The sequence below is a fragment of the Cupressus sempervirens genome, chromosome 3 (genome assembly GCF_028749045.1).
Source record: "Cupressus sempervirens isolate cs-2001-9-10 chromosome 3, ASM2874904v1, whole genome shotgun sequence".
NCBI classification, from domain to species: Eukaryota; Viridiplantae; Streptophyta; class Pinopsida; order Cupressales; family Cupressaceae; genus Cupressus; species Cupressus sempervirens.
In genome coordinates, this window is record NC_143120.1 from 519,831,659 (window position 1) to 519,853,274 (window position 21,616).

The 21,616-nt window shown below is 37.4% G+C and overlaps 1 protein-coding gene across 1 annotated transcript; it reads right to left on the reverse strand.

Annotated features, from left to right (window-relative positions):
- Positions 1 to 12,264: 12,264 nt before the first annotated feature.
- On the reverse strand, positions 12,265 to 12,900 carry LOC149567465 (uncharacterized). Its single transcript, XM_089816639.1, has one exon. The coding sequence runs from the start codon at positions 12,898 to 12,900 to the stop codon at positions 12,265 to 12,267; it is 636 nt and encodes a 211-aa protein (XP_089672765.1).
- Positions 12,901 to 21,616: the final 8,716 nt, after the last annotated feature.

The following is a 21,616-nucleotide window of genomic DNA, read 5'->3' on the forward strand; positions in this document are numbered from 1 at the left end:
CACTAGTTGAATGGCCTAGGACCTCATTTGTTAGGATCCTATGGAGAATAGGGCAACTATAAACCCTATTAGGTCAAGAGAAATACCTAAGGTGACCCTAGAGGAAGCTAGTGTAGAAGAAAGATTGGTTGTCACATTAGAGTGGTATCAGAGAAAGTTAAAGAATTGGGAACTTGGATTATGCCTACAACTACGAGAGAGTCAATGGATGAGTCGAGTATGGTGACTAATGTAGAGATAGCTAAGGAAGTTGATGAGAAAATGGAGAAGAATAAATTCCTTGAAGAGGACTTAGTAGAGGTGAAAGTAAGGTTAGATGTAGTTGCTGATGCAGCCAAGAAGAAGGAAGAAGAGAGAAATGTTAGGGGTAAGGAGATAGCAAGAGAAGATGTTGTCCCTATCCCAAGACCTATCTTTAATGAAGAATCTTTCTTGAAGGCCAAAAAATCCTGAGGGAAGAATTTAGAAGTTTTTCAACTATTTAGTGGGAAGATGGACATAGATGTAGTGATGGATTGGATAGATGGGATGGAGAACCATTTTCAATGTGAAGGGATATCATAGGCACAAAAGATCAAAGTATCCAAGTCAATACTCAAAGGATTGGCATTGAATTGGTGGAAATATGTCAAGATGAGAGGATCAGGATAGGAAAGAAGTCTATAGCCAATTTGAATTACATGGTAAATAAACTAAGAGAGAATTTCCTACCAAAGAACTATGAGATTCAACTCCACAAGAGGAGACAAGGACTAAAACAAAGAGACTTGGATTTGGCCTCTTATACGGAGGAGTTTCAAATATTATGTCTTACATCTAAGAAGTAAGAGGAAGAGTCAATAAAGGTGGCTAGGTACTTGGGTGGTTTAAAATGAAATATCCAAGAGGAGCTAAGCTTATGGACACCTACTAGTGTTCAAAGGTTCCATCAACTAGCCCTAAAGGTGGAAAATAAAACTAGAAAGAAAGGGGAATGAAACTTTAGGGATAGAGGCAAGGGAAAAAAATATAGAGGACAAAGGGGAGGATACCAAGGTAGAGGTAATGAGAAGAGGAACCAAGGTGAGACCAAGCTCACTGAGAAAGCCACTAAATGCATTCCTAGAAGAGGTTGCAATAGAGGAAGAGGTAACCAAGGAGGTTCTAGTAGAGGTAGAGGATCTAGTAAAAGTAACTCATACTTTGCTAGTATGAAGTGTTACGATTGTGGTCAACTAGGCCATCTAGCATATAGATTCCCTAAAAGTCCCTCTTCTTCAAATCATGAAAAGAGAGTGGAATATGTACAAGAGGATAACTCTAGTGGAAAATAGAATGAAGTGGATCACATAGAGTCTGAAAAAGGTGAGAACCTTATGTTTAGGAGGGTATTGATCAAGCAACCTCCTCCTAATGAGCCTAAGCATATGAGGGATCTGTTTAGGATCAGATGTAAGATCCTTGGAGAGGTTTGTAAGGTAGTGGTGGATTTAGGCTTTACTGATAACATCATGTCAAAGGAGACATTTGAAAAGCTTAAACTAACTAAGATACCCCATGTGAATCCATACAAAGTGACTTGGCTCAACAAGGGTCAAATTATATTGGTTAGTGGACAAACTTGGGTGGATTTCTCCATAGCAAGGTACAAAGATAGGCTTTTCTGTGATATCTTGACCATGGATTCTTGTCATCTATTGTTGGGTAGACCTTGGTAGTGCAAAAGAGAGGTAGTATATGATGTGAAGGAAAACTCCATATCATTCAAGAAAGGAAGCAATACCTTTAAAATCCAATATATGTTGGAGGGAAATAAATCATAGTCCAAGGTGCCTAGTGTGTTACTATGTAGTGGAAAAGAATTCATTAAAAATATCAAAAATTATGAGAGCCAAGGCTATGTAGTTGTGCTGAAGTCCAAGGGAGAAGACAAGATAGTCAAAGACCCATTTCTTGGAGAGGTACAAGAATTGCTTGAGAAGTACAAAGACATTGTAAGTGATAGCACTCTTGCTACTTTACCTCCTATAAGGGTCATAAGCCATCAAATTGACTTTGTTCCTGGTGTATCTTTACCAAACAAAGAAGCACACAAGCTCACTCTAGACCAAAAATTGGAAGTGGTAAGACAAGTACAATAACTATTTGTTCAAGGACTGAACAATAAGAGCATAAGCTCATTTGTAGTCCTCATTGTACTAGCATCTAAGAAGGGAGGAAAATGGAGATTATGTATAGACTCAAGGGCTACAAATATGGCCACAATTAGGTATAGATTTCCCATACCTAGGATTTAAGATCTTATGGATTGTCTTGGAGGAATAATGTACTTCACAAAATTGTACTTGAAGAGTGGATACCACCAAATCAGGATTAAGAAAGGAGATGAATGCAAAACATTCAAGACAACAGATGCACTCTATGAATAGCTAGTGATGCCATTTGGTCCCTCTAATGCTCCTAGCACATTCATGGGGCTCATGAATGAAGTCCTTAAAGACATCACTAGGAGATTTATGGTTGTATATCTAGATTATATGCTCATCTTTAGTAAGACAAAGGAGGAGCACAACAAACATGTGGAAGCAATATTACATAGACTTCATGAGGAGAATTTTTCTATAAACCTTAAGAAGTGTGACTTCTTCAAGAAAGAACTTATGTATTTTGGGATTTGTGGCATTAAAGGAATACTTAAAGATGGATCAAGAGAAGGTTTCTTCTATCCTCAACTAGCTACCACCTACTATATCTACTAAGGTTAGCAATTTTTATGGTCTAGCTTAGTTTTAAAAGAAATTCATTAGGAATTTTAGTGGCATGGGTGAACCTTTTCTAGATACCATAAAGGGTGGGGTCAAGTCTAAGTTTAAATGGGCCTTAGAAGAAGATAAGTCCTCTGAGATGCTAAAGAAACAAGTAGCTACCCAAATTTTTTTTCAATTACCTACATTTGAGAAAATTTTCACTATTGAGTGTAAAGCAAGTGGCCTAGTGGTATGGGGAGTGTTGAGTCAAGAAGGTAGACCAATATCCTTCTTTAGTGAAAATCCAAATGAGGCCAAAAAGAAGTATTCTTCCTATGATTTAGAACTCTATGCCCTAGTTCAATATCTTAAGAAGTGGAGACATTACCTATTTCCCAAGAAATCTTTTGTATTTACTAACAATCAAGCTCTTAGTTGTGTCAACACTCAAGAAAAGTTGAGTAATAGGCATTTGAAGTGGATGGAGTATCTATAAGCTTTCATCTTCATAATCAATCATAAGAAATGGTAGATGAATAAGGTGGTTAGATGCATTAAGCGAGAGATTGTTAACAATCCAATAGGTTTAGTTGCATAGCATTAGAGTAGAGATCTTCAAGAGTCTTTATAAGGAAGATGAATAATTTGTAGAGGCATATAAGGTATGTTCTAATTTTGAGAACCATTTCCATAGCAAGTTCTCTAAATTTACTTTACAAAATGGATTTCTATTTAAGGGAAATTAGTTGTGTGTACCAAGGAGATCAATAAGGGAGAACTAATATAGGAGAAGCACAATGGAAGCCTAAGTGGATACTTTAGTGTGAGAAAAACTCTAGAACTAGTTCAAAGGTTCTATTATTGGCCTAAACTAGTTAGAGACGTGACTAGTTATTTTGAGCAATGTATGGTATGTATGAAAGCTAAGGGTGGAATGAGAAATGTAGGACTTTATAAATCCTTACTAGTCCCAAATAGGCCATGGTAGTATGTGAGCATGGACTTCATAGTAGGTATGTCCAAGAAAAAATAGGGCTATGATAGTATGTATGTAGTTGTTGATAGATTCAATAAGATGGGGCACTTCATTCCATGTAAGACCACCAATGGTTCTAGCCACATTGCACACCTATTCTTTAAGGATGTTGTAAGGATTCATGGACTTCCATTAAGAATTGTTTAAGATAGAGATGCAAAGTTTATGAGGCATTTTTGGAAGACTTTATGGAATAGACTTTGTACAAACATATCATTTGGTTGAGTCTATCATCATCAAACTAATGTCCAGACTACGATGGTTAACATAGTGTTAGGTAATCTCTTAAGGTGCCTAACTAAGGAGTATGGGTAAACATGGAATTTCATCATTCCCCAAGAAAAGTATGATTACAATGATAGTAGGAATAGGACCACAAGTAGAATCCCATTTGAAATTGTACAAGAAATGCATCCAGTGGGTGTATGTGAGTTGAGGGATCTTGGACTAATGGAGCATAGAAGTTGACATGTTGAACATTCTTACCAAACCATGAAAGAAATCAAAGAACAAGTCAAGAAAACTATCCAAGATAATACACAAAAATTGAAAGCCAAGGTGGATGAAAGAAGGAAAAAAAATTAGTTTGTTGTTGGTGATTATGTTATGGTACATTTAAACAAGTCTAGGTTGCCAAAGGGTGTGCTAACTATGCTACAAATGAAAAGAGTGAGGCCTTGCAAAATCATAGCCAAATATGGAGCTAATTCCTATAAAATTGGTTTGCCATTAGATTTGGGCATCTCTCCTATTTTAAATGTCCAATATTTGGTTGAATTAAAGGGTTCACTACCTTAGAGTAGTCAAGGGGTCAATACTAATCTAGATTCTATAGTAGTACCTTCATCAAGCAAGTTGGCAGCTAAACAGGTATTGGATTCTAGAGTTAAGAAGGCCATCAAGAATAAGGTGTACATGAAGCACTTCATCAAGTGGAAGGAAAAGACAAACTAAGAAGTAACTTGGGTTGCTGAGGTAGACTTCAATAAGGCATGCATCCCTCAAGACCTATTGTCCAGAGGAGTGTCATAGTTTTCTTATGTGGGGGAGTATGGTGCAAGGGAGCCTAGGTAGGATTATGGAAGGGCTAGGGCTCCTAGGATATTTTTCCTTGTAGTGGTGTTAGCCACACAACTAAGTGAATAATAGGACTAACATTGTCCTAGGTTGAGGTAGGTTAAGGTTAGAAAGCCTCTTGAGGCCCTAGTTTCCCCTAGATGAATGATTAGGTCAAATAGGGAATCTTTGTGTTTTGAAGGGTAGAAGGAAAAAATAATTGTTTAAAGGTCCTTTTTACATGTTTTATAACCATTTCATTCTTTTGGGAAGTTTTGGTAACCTATGGAGCATGTGTTAGAGTCAAACATTACAAGATGTAAAAGTTTCTCAAAAATTGTCAATGTTGTTTTTGACAACATTGATGACTTTTTTTGGCATTTGAAATTTTTTTTTGAAAATAATTAGGAGAGGATTTGGGATGTGTTTATAAGGCCATCCTTGACCTTTTAAAAGGGTTGGAAGTTTGAGTAAATTTTTGTGTATACAAACTGGTAGCAAGAAATCAATTATAGTTTATGTTTTCTAAGGTTTTTGGCATTTCCATGGGTTGATTTTCGATCTATAGTGTTTGGAAGTGTTAGAGGTGTTCAATTTGAAATTATATGTAACTTTAAAAAAAATTAAAAAATTTGTATAGTTTTAGTTGATTCAATAAATTGTTTTGTTTCTAGCTTGTCTTCTGAACTAGACTATTGAGCAAAATGGAGTCATAACTCCTCTTCCAACTGTATGATCTATACAATATCTTGGAATTAGGAATATGAATATTTCTACATAATTTATGGTGAAGGAGGGTCCCCAAGAAGCAAGGTAGGTATTTTTGTGGTGATGCCGTAGGAGAGCTAGAGATGCATGGTTAGGGATTACAGTCAAGTGCAGACCTAATAAGAGGGATTGAATGCTTAGATTACTTTAGTACAAGCTTGAGGAAAGATAGTAGCATGTGTGAAAAGGCCCTAACCTCAATGGGAGGAATTGGAGAATTTTTTAAGTAGATTAAAACATACCTTTTTAGACAACCTACTAAACCCTTAAAACCCTTATTTTCAGGCTTAATTTGTGACCACACTATACAGATTGCTTGGGAACCAAAGACCATCAAAATCCTTGGGCTCCCTAAAAATGTGTTTGGATAAATGGTTTTTTCCCCCTTGTTAAGTACTTTTGCAAGTTATTTGGTATTTTTTAATTATGAGGGCTAATTGCTTGTAGTCCTATTACAACCATTTTTGTGTAATCTTACATGATTTTTGGAACTTGATTAGGGTTTCAAGTTTAGTTATGGTTTTAGACCTTTAAATGAATCCAAATTCCTTTCTAGATGACCATTCCTCCATTTATAGTGTCATTTTATTTTTTGGGATTGGTTGTATTTTTGGTGTGAAGAAGTAGAAAGGGTTGAATCGAGCTTAGGGAATGGTGATGGAGAGTTGTTGTTCTCACTTATTGGTGTGCACTAGTTTAATGGATTAGGACCTCATTGTTAGGATCCTAAGGAGAATAGAGTAATTAGAAACCATATTAGGTCAAGAGAAAGAACTAAGGTAACCCTAGAGGAAGATAGGGTAGAAGCAAGATTGGTTGTCACATCATGCACCCTGTCTAGTAAAAGGTAAAGTATCAATAAGATTGACTGACAAGATCATGTGTGACAATACTTACTATGTAGAAGGACTTAACTATAATTTTCTGAGTAATTGAATAGTTTAGGATTCAAATTTGAATTTGAAAACAAGAAGGCCAAGATCTACGATATTGATGGAGAACTTATTGGACATGGTGATCAGACAAAAGGTAATCTATTTATCTTTACATGACTGAAGAAACCTTTCTTGTTGTACAACTAATGATGTGTGGCTATGGCACAAAAGGTTAAGTCATGTAAATCTTGACAAATTGGTTAGTATTAGTAAGATGATGAAAAAAGTAAGAGGTTTTCCAACATTCAAGAAACCTGATAATGTGATTTGTAAACAATGTCAGTTAGGCAAGATGACAAAATATAGTTTTAAGAGTAAGATTCATAATTCAAAAGAAATTTTCAAATTAGTTCATACTGATCTATGTGGACCAATTGATGTGCAAAGATACAAAGGTGACAAGTATTTTATTCTATTTGTTGATAATTACTCTAGAATGATGCCAGTGATGTTTTTGATTAGGAAAACAGGTTTTACAGGGATCTTGAAACCCAAAGTTTTATAGAAAAAAATAACTTAAAGCAGAAAAGATAGAAAAAAAGATGCCTCAAAAGGCCAGAAACAAAAAGGCTCGAAGCCTGAGAAACAAAGGCCAGGAACAGAGCCTGGCGGGCAGACTGGTGTCCCTTCTTTTCCATTGCCTGCAGGGTTTCTGCAGCGTCACTTTCCTTCTGGTTGGCCTCTTCCTCCTGGATTGTGGGGAGGAAATGCATCTGGTCCCCTTGAATTTCCTAGATTCTGATCTCTTTCTGAGGATCTTCCTGGTTGGTTTCGTGCTCTGTACTCTGCTCCACATTCCCCACAAGTCCAACATTAGTCAGATAGTCCCCCAAATTAATAATGTTTTCATTCAAGGTATGGAGGGCATCCACAATCTATTTAGTCACAATCTGGTGGAGAAAATCCAACCTTTGGACCTTCTACTCGAGCTAGGTGATTTTGTCCCCCTGATTGTCTCTGGGGTCCTGGCTTCTGTCTTTTTCCTGGCTGCCCACCTGGTCTTTACTACCTCTGGCCTCATGATCCTTGACATCCCCCCTATTGTTGGTCTTGTTGAGCCTGTCCTTCAGAGTCTCAATTTCTTGAAAAAGGCACTTAATGGAGCAAAAATTTTCAATCAAGTTGTTCTTTGCATTGTTGAGAAAGTTGAAACCCATTTCACGAACATTGTCAGAGGGAACTAGAAGAGTCGAGTCAAGGAGCTCATCATAGTGGGTGCTACTGTTGAGATCCCCCAACACCTAGATTTTAGTAGGTTCTTTGACAATGCCCATACTAACCCTATCCACATTGAAATTGCTCTAGGTTCTTCTCTTATTTTTCCTGATGGCCTCCTCCCCCCTTTTCAACCATGATTTCTATCATCTCTTTTGGGGGTGAAATGGGGACCTCCATGGGGGAGGTGGGCACAGTAGGGCTGGGGGAAAATCAGTGTGGTCACTAAGATGATCATGGGTTGGGGTCTAGTCCAATTTTCTTTTCTTGGGGTTATCCAGGGTTACCAAGGGGGTCACCTCCTTCTTTTCATTATCTTTCTCCTTGTCATCTTCCAACTCACTTTCCTTCTTTGCCACCGAATCTTCCTCCTCCGACTCCGTATCTGACTCATCACTAGACTCCTTAGGATGAGGGGAAGGGGGGTTAGGGGGAGGGCACCTGGGGCTCTTGCTGCTAGGGAAGTAGGGAGAAGGATTGGCTTTTGGGGTTTTAGACTTGACAGATTTCACAATGCACACTTCCCCTGAGTCTGAGCTAGCGGTGTCCTCCGAGGAGCCACCCGAAACCCCAATGGACTTGACTCTTGTCTGGGTTTTCAAAAACTCAAAAATGAGGAGTAGAAGACCTTTGTGAAGGGCAAGGTTCTTGACAGGACATTTCTTGTAACTCTCTATATTCTTAGTCATAGAAGTATAATTATAGAAAGGAAAGGAGATTTTCACTTTATGTCTAAAATGATTAAGCAGAACAAAATGATGGGTCCTGACTCTATCAAACCTGGGCTCCAAAGTGACATACTCTATGATGATCCTCAGAACATGCCCTTAGATCTTCTTGATGGATTCAATCTCATAGTAAGTGTCAATCTTTACTAGTTTTCTTTTCTCCTTATCGTTCTTGACAAAAGCATTGACATCATTGGTGGACATCTTCTTATCCCTGAAGAAGCTCATGCCTTCCTGGGAGAAGCCTATCACCTTCGCAATGAGACCCTCTGTGATTTGGTGGGAGACACCATCAATTTTGACCTTTCCATTGTGCCAGGTTTCAACCATAATCTTGGTAACCCTCGCATCGAAACCATGGAGCCTCTCCATGAAGCTGGTTATGCTGCAATTCTGGAGTTTTTTCCAAACCTTCCCTTTTTCTTTCCAACTCTCTGTTTCTCCCATGGCTCTCTTCTAATCCTTTCTCCCACCATTGCGATATTATGCCTCTCTAACCCTAAACCCTTAACAAAATTGCAGAGCTCAAAGATGAAAAAATTGCTAAGGATGAGAGCTTTAATGTGCGTGTTATTGGGTTTAACTTTGGCTTTCTTCTACTCATGTAATCCATACATGTTATTATGAAACGGTGGGGGTTTCGCATATCTCCAAATGATTCCCTTTTTAAAACATGATTTAACATGTCTAATCATCATAAAAAGGAATTTTAGTTGGTACCTTGAATTTGCTCCTTTTGGATGAGCTCTATAGCCACCGCCAAAAAATGATTATTGTTTCCCCATGTCATCACCGAATTGAATGTGACCACTACATTTGCAAACAAATCAGCAACCACGTTAGCTTCACGGTAGACATGGCTGATGTGGTAATTTTTAAATTTTCTCAAGTCCATTTTTAGGTCCTTAATTATGCTTTCAATGGTCCATGATGGTTTCGTAACTCCTAAAATACAATTTATTATATTTAGGGAGTCTCCTTCAAGCCACAGTTGTTCGATCCCTGAGTCCAGAGCCAGCTTAATAGTGAGTCTGGCCACACTGGCTTCAGCCAAATGGTTGGTTTGGTGACCAATAGGGGAGGAGATAGCAGCAATGCCCCCTCCCAAGCTATTTCTTATGATTCCACTACATCCGACGGGACCAGGGTTCCCCTTAGCCACCCCATCGAAATTGGATTTATGCCAGTTTTCGGGGAGGAAGGACCAAGTAGCCTACTGTCTTCTTTTGATCTTGTCTTCTTTCCTGGTCTTAATTTTCCCTCTGTCCTTTATGTTTCCATCTCTTGTTGTGGAATAGTTCTCTTTCATGAGGCCATCAATTTTCTCTGCTATAATACCCTCAGGAGCTTCTCTCTCTCTAAATATCCTGTTGTTGCGCTCCTTTTAGATTCCCCAGAAAAAGTGTGGGATAATCCAGGAACTCAAAAGTTGGGAGTTTAGGCCTTTATGGTTGCTACTCCACTGTATGAAGAATTCCTGGATACTGGCTGATGAGCACCAGTAGAAGTTCATATTGGAAGTCAGAAGACTCCACACTCTACAAGAAAAGGGGCAGTGAATGAAAATGTGATTAACCATTTCCAGGTCATGCTTATAGAGGTAGCATCTGTTGGGAATAATTTTGCCTCTGTTGGCTAAATTATCCAGGGTAAGGATTTTGTCTTGTAAGAGGAGCCAAAAGAAAATGTTGATTTTGGGCATTAATCCAGGGGTCCAAGCCTTGGCCGAAATAGGTTTCTCCCCTGTGCCCACAAGGAAAGTTAGCCTAAGGCTACAGTATAATGGCCTCCAGAAGAGTCTCCCCAGACTAAGGCATCACCTATCTGGTTGATGTTAAAAGCATTCAAAGAGGCCATCAAAGGCTTGAGATCCTACAAAAGCTCTGTTAGATTGTGCCATTCATTCCCATTTTTGTAGTTCCTAACTAACATACCATATTTTCCTATTGCCTGATTAGCCCACCTACCGAATGAAGGATGGTTATTAAGAGGTTCCTGAAAAAGCCAATTGTCCTGCCAAAAAAGGATTTTGTCTCCCATTCCAGCTTTCCATTTGGCCTTGGATTTAGCAAGGGGAAGCCTTCAAGATACCATTCCAAATGTTAGAACCCAACGACAGCTCGGCCCCCTATAAAATGGAGGAGAGAGATAGGCCTCCCAAGTACTTCTCAGCCAAGATGTACCTCCAAACCCCTATGCCTTGAAAGATGCGCCAAGAGAGTTTAGCTAAGAGGGATTGATTGAGGTGAGAAATTTTCTTGATTCCAAGACCTCCCTGGCTTTTGGGCAAGAAAACCTGGTCCTAGGCTACAAGGTGTTATCTCTTGTGGTCATCAATTCTAGTCCAGACAAAGTCCCTCTGAATCCTCTCCATTCTATCCACAAACTTAACTGGAATCCCAAAGAGATTGAGGGCATAGGTGGGGAGGTTCTAGAGAATGGAGTTAACCAGGGTGCATTTACCTGCCCGACTGAGTGTGGCCCCTTTCCAACCAGAAAGTTTCTTGATGAAGTTGTCGATAATTCTTGTCTAAAAGGAGTCTGGGGGTTTTGAGCCTAGAGGAAGCCCAAGATAAGTCATCGGCAGGGACCCAATGCCACAAACTAGAATTTGAGCAATTTTCCTCTGCCTCTCTAAAGGAGTGTTGAGGAAGAAGATAGAGCTCTTGTCCAAGTTAATAGCTTGTCCAGTACCCCTGGTGTAGGAATTAAGAATGCTTTTGAAGGTCCTGGCCTCTCGAACTGAAGCTTCACCCCACAAAATTGTGTCATCCACAAATTGCTGATGAGTGAAAGTGGATGGACCCAAAGAAGGCCTCAAACCCACTAAAAACTTGTCCCTGATCTTCTTCTACATGAGTCTACGAAGGCATTCTGCCATGATAACAAACATGACCAAAGAGATGGGGTCTCCTTGCCTTCAACCCCTAGAGGGGGAGAAGAAAGGAGAGGGGTGGCCGTTGACCAGAACTGACAAAGAGGCTGAAGACACAAGCTAGGAGATGAGCTTGCAAACCTGATCATCGAGGCCAAAGGCATGAAGAATAGCAAAGAGGAACTTCCACTCAACCCTGTCGTAAGCTTTTGACAGGTCCAACTTAAGAAGGAAACCTTCCTTTTTGCCTACCTCAAGAGAGTGGATAACCTCATGAACCGAAACAATTGAATCAAGGATCTACCTACCTGGGACAAAGCTGGTTTACTGAGGAGAGATGAACAGAGGGGGAACTCTAAAGAGCCTGGAAGTGAGAACCTTGGCAATGATCTTATAGAAGGAATTGCAGAGGCTAATGGGCCTAAATTTATCCAGAGAATTAACACCTGAGATTTTAGGGATGAGGACCAGAAAGGTAGCATTAAGTTCTTTAAGAAAATTCCTGGCTCCAAAGAACTCCTGAACCACTTTAACCTCATCCTTTTTCACTACATTCCAAAGATCTAAAAGAAAAAAGTTGGGAAACCATCCAGGCCAGGAGCTTTATCCCCTGGGAGAGAGAAGAGGGCCTGATGGATTCCTCCAAGGATGGGATTTCCTTTAGCATGGAGTTGTGGTGAACTTGAAGAATGGGGGGAATGGTCACCAGGATTTCCTCTTGTTCAGACCCAGAGAGAGAAGGATCAATTGAGAGGAGAGATGAGAAGTAGCAGACAACTTCCTTCTCAATTTCATCCTCTTTGGTAACCTGAACCTGGCCCTTAACAATGTTGGTTATTCTATTATTAGCCTGGTGCTTAAGGGTGGTCAGGTGAAAAAATTTGGTTTTGCGATCTCCTTCCTTCAACCAACTGACTCTTGATCTCTATTTCCAGAAAAGCTCTTCCTTAGACATGATGTTGTGCAGATCCGAAAGGATGGCCTTTTCTTGTTGGCTATTATGAGCATTGTATCCTGAATGTTGGATTTCATCCTGAATAGAAGAGAGTTGATTAGATATCTCATCTTTCTCCTGGAGGATGTGGCCAAAGTCAGTTCTATTCCATGATTTGATGTTTGTTTTCACATTTTTTAGCTTCTCAGCAACTCTGTACATTGCAATGCCTTCAACCTCAATGCTTGACCAATGGGAAATATTACCTTCTAGCGTAGGGTGTGAGAGCCACATTTTCTCAAAGCGGAAAGGGAAGGCCTTATTTCTGGAAAGCGGGGAGGTAGAAAGAGAAATCGGAGAATGATCAGAGCCCACCTTGGGGAGGAGAGATAATCTACAAGAGTGGGAGAGGAGCCATTCGGGGGAGATGAGGGCTCTATCAAGGCGAACCTGAATACTATCACCCCCAATTCTTCTATTAGACCAAGTGAAGCTGCCACCTTGAATGTCCAAATCCAGGAAGGCGAGACATTGAATGAACAAAGCAAGGTCACATTTACTATCCTGATCCAGGGCCTGACCCCCCCTTTTGTCTGCATCAGATAGAGGTGAGTTGAAGTCCCCCATTATAATCCCTTTATTCAAGTTACAATTAGATAAGATGCCTAGGAGCTTGGTCCAGAAGCAGTTCCTTTCTTTCTTGGTATTGGGGGCGTACAAGTTAAGGATTAACCAAGATTCATTTCTTTGGAAGTGAAAAACCTTACAAGGAAGAGCATTAGTAGAGCTAAAAAGAGTAGTTAACTTGAAAGCTCTGGTGTTATACAAGATTAGGACACCACCTAAATCTCCATTCAAATCAGAAGCTTCGCAACAAAATTTTTTACTAAAAGATATCCTTCTTACCAAGTCCCTTTTCATCTTAGTTTCTTGTAACATCAGAAAGTCAGGTCTTTGGTCTCTAATCATATTTCTAATGAGTTCCTATTTGTGAGCCCCATTAAGGCCCCTTATGTTCCATGAGATAACTTTCATTTCTTACTTCCTAAGAAATCCTTGATGGACCTCTGGCTTCCATCTGCAAGGTTCCTTCTTGTTTCTTCTTGCAGAATCTGATTTAAGTTCTTTCTTCCTGCTCCCTTGGGGGGTGACCCAATATCAACTTTAATGCTACTTCTGGTTGAAGTAGGAGATAGGGGGGAAATTTTTCTTCTAGTTCTTCTTTTTCTTCTTGATCATGCACTAATCATCAAGACTATCTGTCGCACTATTATCTAACCTATCTTCCCATAGGGTGAGCTGTGTTGGATCAGTGTTCTTAATGAGGAGATGAAGCTTGGACTCAATTCCTATAGGGGTAGAAGAATCTCTCCCCTTGCTAGTGATGACCCCCAAAGAAGCCAGAGTGTCCTTAAAGGGAAGACACTTAGCTTGGATATCCTTTTCCTGGGCTAGGGATTCCTATTCTAGGCGATTTAGCACTGTAGCTCCCAAAAGAGGGACTTCCTCCACTGCGGGAGAAGAAGATTTCCTCCACTACGGGAGAAGAATATTTGATGCCAGTGATGTTTTTGATTGAGAAATTTGATGATTTTCAAATGTTTAAGTGGTATCAGCAAAGAGTTGAAAAGGAAACTAGTAAAATCTTAAAATGTCTAAGATTTGACAAAGGTGGAGAATTTACATCAAATGAATTCAACATTTTCTACAATAAAAAAGGAATTAAAAGAAAAATTTCTACACTAAGGACCCCTCCATAGAATGGGAAAGCTGAAAGGAGAAACATATCTTTGATGGATTGTGTAAGAACACTATTGATGGAGAAGAATGTTGCTTTGAAATACTAGAGAAAAGTTGTCAGTACAACTATCTATACCTTGAATTGAGTACAAGTCAAGAAAGGTAAAAATTTCACCCCTTTTAAATTATGGTATGGATACTCACCCAATGTCAAATATCTTAAATTATTTGAAAGCATGTGTTACATTCTAAAGGACAATAGAAATGCAAAACTTGATACAAAAATTGAAGAAGGTATATTCCTAGGATATTCCACAAGAAGTAAAGCTTATAAGTGTTTAAATACTAACACTAACAAAATTATCAAAAGTGAAAATCTAAAAATTGATGAATATACAAGAATACATGAAGATGAACGAAAGAAAACCTAAAAATTACAAAACATTTATGTACTACTATGAAGGCATGTCTGCTAATACTGATGATTTTGAGAACCAAGCTACTAATTAACAAGAATCAATGACTGTCAAGTCACATATAATGGATGTCGAGTTACAACCAAAAGTTGAGTTACATTCTATTGTTGAGATTGGTTTATAGGAAAGGAATGTCGAGTTACCTAATGGAGAAGTACATAGTGAACCTAAGATTAAACTTCATAAACAATATATTGTTGCAAAAATAAGAACAAAGCCAAGATTATCAAAATATGTGAGAAGATATCATCCTCCCAATCAAATCATTAGAGGAAAAGAGGATGGACCAATGAAAAGGAATAGATTAAGAAAGGACACATGTTTGTTAAGCATACATAAACCTAAAATAGTGAAGGATGCATGAGAGAATGAAAAAAGGATTGAAGCCATGAATGAAGAAATTGATCAAATTGAGAAGAACAAAACCTAGAAACTAGTACTAAGACCAAAGGACAAGAATGTTATTGGGAAAAAGTGAGTATACATAAAAAAATAGATGAGAATTGTGAAGTAACAAGGAATAAGGAAAGATTAGTCTATAAAGGTTATGCACAAGAAGAGGGAATTGATAATGGAGAGGTATTTTCCCTAGATGCAAGATTGTAAGGAGTAAGAGCTCTACTTGCTTATTCTTCTAATAAAGGATTCAAAGTTTATAAAATGGATATTAAGTCTGCATTTTTTAATGGTATACTAGAAGAGAGGTTTACATTGAACAAACTAAAGGATTTTTTGATCCAAACAATAGAAACATGGTGTGTAGATTGCACAAAGCTTTATATGGTTTAAAGAAAGCTCCCAGAGCATGGTATGAAAGATTGCACAATTATCTTATGAATATTGGTTTTGAGAAAACTAATGACAACAAAAATCTATACTTGAAGATAGAAGGAGGTAAAGGAATTTTACTAGCTGAAATATTTGCTGATGATATCATATTTGGAGGAAAAATACATTATGTAAGACATTTGCAAATGAAATGATGAAAGAATTTTAGATGTCTATATTTGGAGAATTAAGGTTATTTGTTGGATTACAAGTATATCATATGAAATATGCTATTTACTTTACTCAATCCAAGTATGTAAAGGAATATTGACAACTCTTGACATGGAAGATTCAAGACCAGTTAGTACTCCCACGGTGACAAGACATAAACTATCCAAAATAATGATTCTATTGAGGTAGATCAAACATTGTACAGGTTTGTGATTATAAATTTATTATATATAGTTCATAGTAGACTTGATATTACACTAATTATTGGGATTGTTGCAATATTTTCTAGAAATCCTAAGGATAATCACTTAATGACTATTAAAAGGATTATGAGATACTTAAAAGGTATAGAAGACTATGGTCTATACTACAAGAAGAATGACAATTTTGACTTGAGAGCCTATATAGATGTTGATTGGGTTGGAAACATTGATGACAATAAAAGAACAACTGGTGGAGCATTTTTCTTAGGAAAAAATATTAGTTTCTTGGACTAGAAAGAAATAGAACTATATCTAACAATCTACTATTGAAGCAAAATATGTGACTATTGCAGCAAATTCTACAAATGTGATATGGATCAAACAAATACTCAAAGGAATGAAGGAAGAAATCACTAAACCTATGGTAATGTACTATGGCAATACAAGTGCTATAAACATATCTAAGAATCTTGTAATGCACACAAAGACAAAGCACATTGCAATCAAATATCACTATTTGAGAGAATTAGTTTAGGACAAAGAAGTGAGAATGGAATATGTGAATACAAAGGAACAGATAGTTGATATATTCACAAATACTTTAGCTAAAGATGCACATGAATATATCAAAGGTAAGCTAGGGGTGATATAGGCTACTTAAAGAAGTAATAGTAGTGCCCTACTTCAACCAAGTTGAATGGCATATTTTACAACTTGATGTAGCAGATATTACTTTAGGAACTATCTAAAGTGGGAAGGAATTGAAACAAAAGATTTACAGTCAAAAGAAAGGTTACAAGGGGAGAACCTTATCAAGGAAACCTGAATTGTTGATATTTGTATGAATAGATGGAAATTCTTTGGAATTATCATCAAAGAGGGAGAGTTTTACTAGAAAAAAGAGGACGAGTTTACACTAAATATCTTAAAGGAAGAGTTTATTTGAAGAAGAAAAGAGATTGCAAAGTGTAATCACCTAAAAATTGTCATCTAGACTATTAAATGTACACTCAAAAGGTGTCACACTCTAAAAACTTCTATCTAACCGATTCCATCAGATTAGAATGCTTGGATGTTAGCTTTGAGTTCCCTATCACTAGAGTGAAAGAAAGTATGTTTCAAGTATATGAGGGCTCTCAACTGAGCCTTAGAGATACTTTTCTTGCAAGTAAACCATGCAATGAGAGGATTATTTAAAACAAGATGGAAGAGTGCAAGTGTCCACAAGAGAACTCTCAAAATGCAATGCAAATGTGAAGTAAGCTAATATTAAATGCAAAATGTAGCTATAGTAACCAAGATGAGAGTATTACAAACCAACCTAGTTATGCTATGTGAGTGATTATAGTAAAGAGAACTGAGTTATCATGAAACTACACTAAAATGCCATGATATGAGAGAATGTAGACAAGAAGATGGAAGTTCTCCACAGTGCTCTCCCCTTCTAAAAGGATCCACAAATTTTTTTCTTTTTTTGTGTATTTTTTGAATTTTTTTGAATTTTTTTTGGTGATACATCAAAGCGCCTATTGCTAGGTTCTCACTAAGATGATCATTTTTTAAGGACATTTTCTAATTTTTATGACTTTTTCAAGATCAATAGATATGTACAAAATAGCTGAGCTACAGGCCTTTAAGAATAAAACTTCTTTAGATGTAGGACATTGATAGGCTCCACTAGTTTTCCCCCTTCCAAAGTAGAAAGATGATAAGCACATAACCCAAATGTTGTTGTGATAATGTAAGGGCCCAACCAGTTAGGTTCAAAATTCCCTTTCTATTCTTTATTTTGTTGATTTTTGGGATTTTCCCTTAGCACAAGCTCACCCACTTAGGACTCTCGACAAAGAACTTTCTTGTTGTAGGTGGTAGACATGCACTTCTAATAAGCCCTCATATGATCAAAAGAATCCTTACAACATTCATCAAGAGTTTCTAGTTCATGTACTCACATAGCTCTATGGTCTTAATCAATTATCAGCCCATGTAAGGAGACTCATAATGAGAGAATCTCAACTTCTAAGGGGAGGACAGCATTAGAGCCATAGGCTAAATAAAAATGTGTGCCCCATATTGGAGTATCTATGGTAGTTCTATAGGCCCATGGTGCTAGATTGATTTCTAGGTGCCAGTCCTTCCCTAATTTATGAACCAATTGGTGTAATATTTTCAGCAATATTTTTTTAGAGGCCTTAGCTTGGTCATTCCCTTGAGGGTAGTATATTGAGGGCCAATATTGTTTGATTCTAAATTTATTGCACAACTATTTGAGGTCCTTGTTCTTGAATTGTCTTCCATTATCTGTAACAATGCAGGAAAGAATGCCATAATGACAAATGATTTTGTTTAGTATAAACATGGTAACATATTTTCCTATAGCAGTACATAGAGGCACAACCTCAACCCATTTGGTGAAATACTCAGTCACTGTGATGATAAACTTGTGGCCACTAGATGAACTTGGGTAAATTTTTCCTACCATATCCAAGGACCGTTACTAAAATGGCTAGTATGTAATAGAGGGTATCATCTCACAACCAAGAGAATGAATCAAATTACCATGAAGTTGACATTTGTTATAGGACTTGGCATAATGAACATCATCATCTTGCATGGTTTACTAATAATAACCTGCCCTAAGCAATTTCTCAACAAGTGCAAGGACATTAAAATGTGTCCCATAAATTCCATCATGGACTTGGATAGTGCCTTTTTAGACTCTTCTAGTTCTAAAAGCCTAAGCATTTTTTTGTCTAGACTCTTCCTATACAAGTCAGTGGAGACCAAAGTGTAATGTGAAGCACTGTGGGGGAGTTGGCATTTTTTGTTGCACGTGAGGTTTTTAGGAATAACTTAATCATGTAGGTAGGATAATATGGTATCATAGCAAGATGAATCATGACCTAAAATAATGGAGATCACATGTTTATCTAAGGAATCATAGGTAGGATGTTGTAGTTCTTCCATCAGGAACTCAAATTGTGATTCATGTTCTTGCAAGTGGAGGATAGATGCTAAAGTAACCATAGCATCGGTAGCCTTATTCTATGCTCTAGGAATTTTTTGGAATATGATAAATGTGAAATAATTCCTTAGAGCATCAATAAACCTCTTGTAAGGTACCAACTTGTAATCTTTAGTTTGATATTCATTGTTTACTTGATTTATGACAAGTTGGGAATCTTCCTAGATATGCAATTCAACAATTCTCCATTCAAGAGACATTTTTTTCCCATTTGTTAAGGCTTTATATTCTACAATATTTTTAGTGCAAGGGAATAAGAGTTTGTATGATTTTGGGATTGTGTAACCATGAGGTGAAATAAACAAGATGCTTGCAAATCTCCTAAGAAAAATCATAATGCTAAGATCAACTATGCCTATGCTAACACTAATGAATGTTGTCAACATGATTGAACCTATTGAGTATCTTTGCATAATGAACTCTAATTTTGAAAATCAACCCAACTATGATGCTATGGATGAAAGACCCAAAGTTTTCCTCAAAATGAGACATGCTCCTCAGTCCTAAGAAACATAGGAATACCCAACTTAAGGTGGTCCTTCAAGTGGTTAAATCTTCATCTTCATAGAGTGTACTACTTAATGCTATCACTAGGGGAAAATCTAAAGTCATCCTAAAATTTGCTACTGATCTTAAGCATGCTTCATCTTCCAAACAAGAAATTACATCAAGGATCTCTAATTATGACTTTTTTAACCAACTACAATGAAACCTAACTCAAATTCTCATCTTTGAGTTGTTAGAATCATCCCCTTTGCACAAGGACATCCTTAAAAAACCCTTTTGTTCTACCAAAATACCTATGGATATTGATGTAGAATGATTCCAACCTATGGTGAACCATATATCTTCACCTCAGTACCTCACCTTTTCTGAAGAAGATGAAAAAGCTCTCAGTCTTCCCCATAATCTTTACCTCCATGTCGAAGACCAAATTTTCTATACTCGCATTTTCCAAGTCTTGATAGAAAATAGTGCAAGGTTGAACATGATCTCGTTCAATGTGATCCAACAATTAGGCATGTTAGAATTTTACATTGACCCTAGGTGAAAAATCATTATCAAAGCCTATGATGAGGTCAAATGACCTTCTAAAGGTTTCATTGTACTTCTAATCTAAGTTGGTCTAGTTGAAAATGATGTTGTTTCCCAGTCCTAGACATACCACTTGCATACAATTTTTTGTTGTGGCGACCATGGATTCATGACATGAAAGCAGTACCTTCCATGTATCATTAGTGTATCAAGTTCCCTTTCAATGGTACTGAGATAGTTTCCCCTAGAGACAACTCAATGTCTATCAATATGATATTTGTTGTAGAAACATTGGTTCCACATAATTGTTTTTATCACAAGCTGACACCATTCTTTATAGAGTGTGAAAAGAAATTGAAAGTGATGAGCCTAGGAAAGGGTGAATACACTCTAGAATCTATTTTTTCTTTACCTATTTCCCCTCAATCTTATGGGAAACTATTTTCCAAAATGAATCATTCAACATTTGCAATGACCATTTTTGGCACCTTTGTTCCATCCTTAATTGCTCTAGAAGAAGAAAAAGAAAAACAAGCAATCAAAGAATGGATATATAGGGAAGAGGAAGATGAGGAGGAAGTCACAATCACTACTCCCATATCTCCTAAATGCTATGACAAAGGATATAAAATTCTTGCAAACATGGGCTATCAAGGCCATGGGCCCTTAACTAGTAACAAAAAATCTCTAGTAGAACCCTTAAGTCATACTGAGGGTTGCAACACTTAAGATAATACTAGCCTAGGTTTTGGGGTAGAAAATGAAATACCAACCTTTGATAGAAGAGTGCCCATGTCTAGCAAATAAAAGCATGATGATCCTCCATTTTTTGTTGCCACTTTGCAAGATAAGGATTTCATGCCTCTCACTTCTCTCCTTTGGGGAGAAGAACCAACAACCACCCATAATGATGTTGAAGCTTCTACTTCCAAACAATGTGAACAAGATGAATCTAATCATGAAGACTTTAAAAAAGGATGGATTAGACAAAATAATGCTCATTTAATTGCTAGGAATTAGAGCATAGATTATAGTGAGTATGAATGGGAAAGTCAATCAGATGCATCTTGTTAATTAGGTGTTGATGTCATTCACACATATAAAACCCAATAAAATAAAGTTGAAGAGTCTAGTGTAGTATTAGATGAGTTTGGTTCACAAAATGCTTTAGTGGACCACACAAGTCCCTCTAGGTCTATTTATGATCTAGATTTCTTCGCAACTTTCTCTATAGGCTCAACTTCACATGTCACTAGAGATGACTCTTTCCATATCAATAACCTTGAACCTTCCACATCCCTCTCATTGATTTACCCTAATCTCATAGATTGGTCGATTCAACATCAAAGACTAAAATACCATCTTTTTAGAATGACTATGAGATCACTTGCTACCTAAATGCCATTGAACCCATGATTAACATGATAGAAGCATATATCAAGTACCTCAATCATAAAATTAAAAGAAAAAACAAGTTTTCAAATGGTACAAACCACCTTGTGGCAATATTTGAACCTAAAAGAAGTAAAAATAAAGACATATCCAATGGTGAAAACCTCCTTGAGGCACCTATGGATGAGATACTTGGTAATCTTCCAAGCTATTTTTAGGATAGATCTTCAATTCTCATTGAACCTACATATCCTATCAACTTTGTTATAACAAAATCTTTGAATATTATCCATGTGGCTCAGTCATTGTCAACTGAAGAAAAGGAGAGTTTTACCAAGTTCTTTCAAGAAAAGAAGATCAACTTTGCATGGACTTACTTAGACATGCCAAGACTTGAAATTGATCTAATTATACATCATTTATCTATCTCTTCTGGTGTAAAACTTGTTAAGTAGAAACTAAGAAAGATGCAT

What these genes read in the sequence shown, in the direction of transcription:
- LOC149567465 (XM_089816639.1), bottom strand. Translation starts at nt 12,900, where the DNA reads ATGGGGGACTTCAACTCACCTCTATCTGATGCAGACAAAAGGGGGGGT.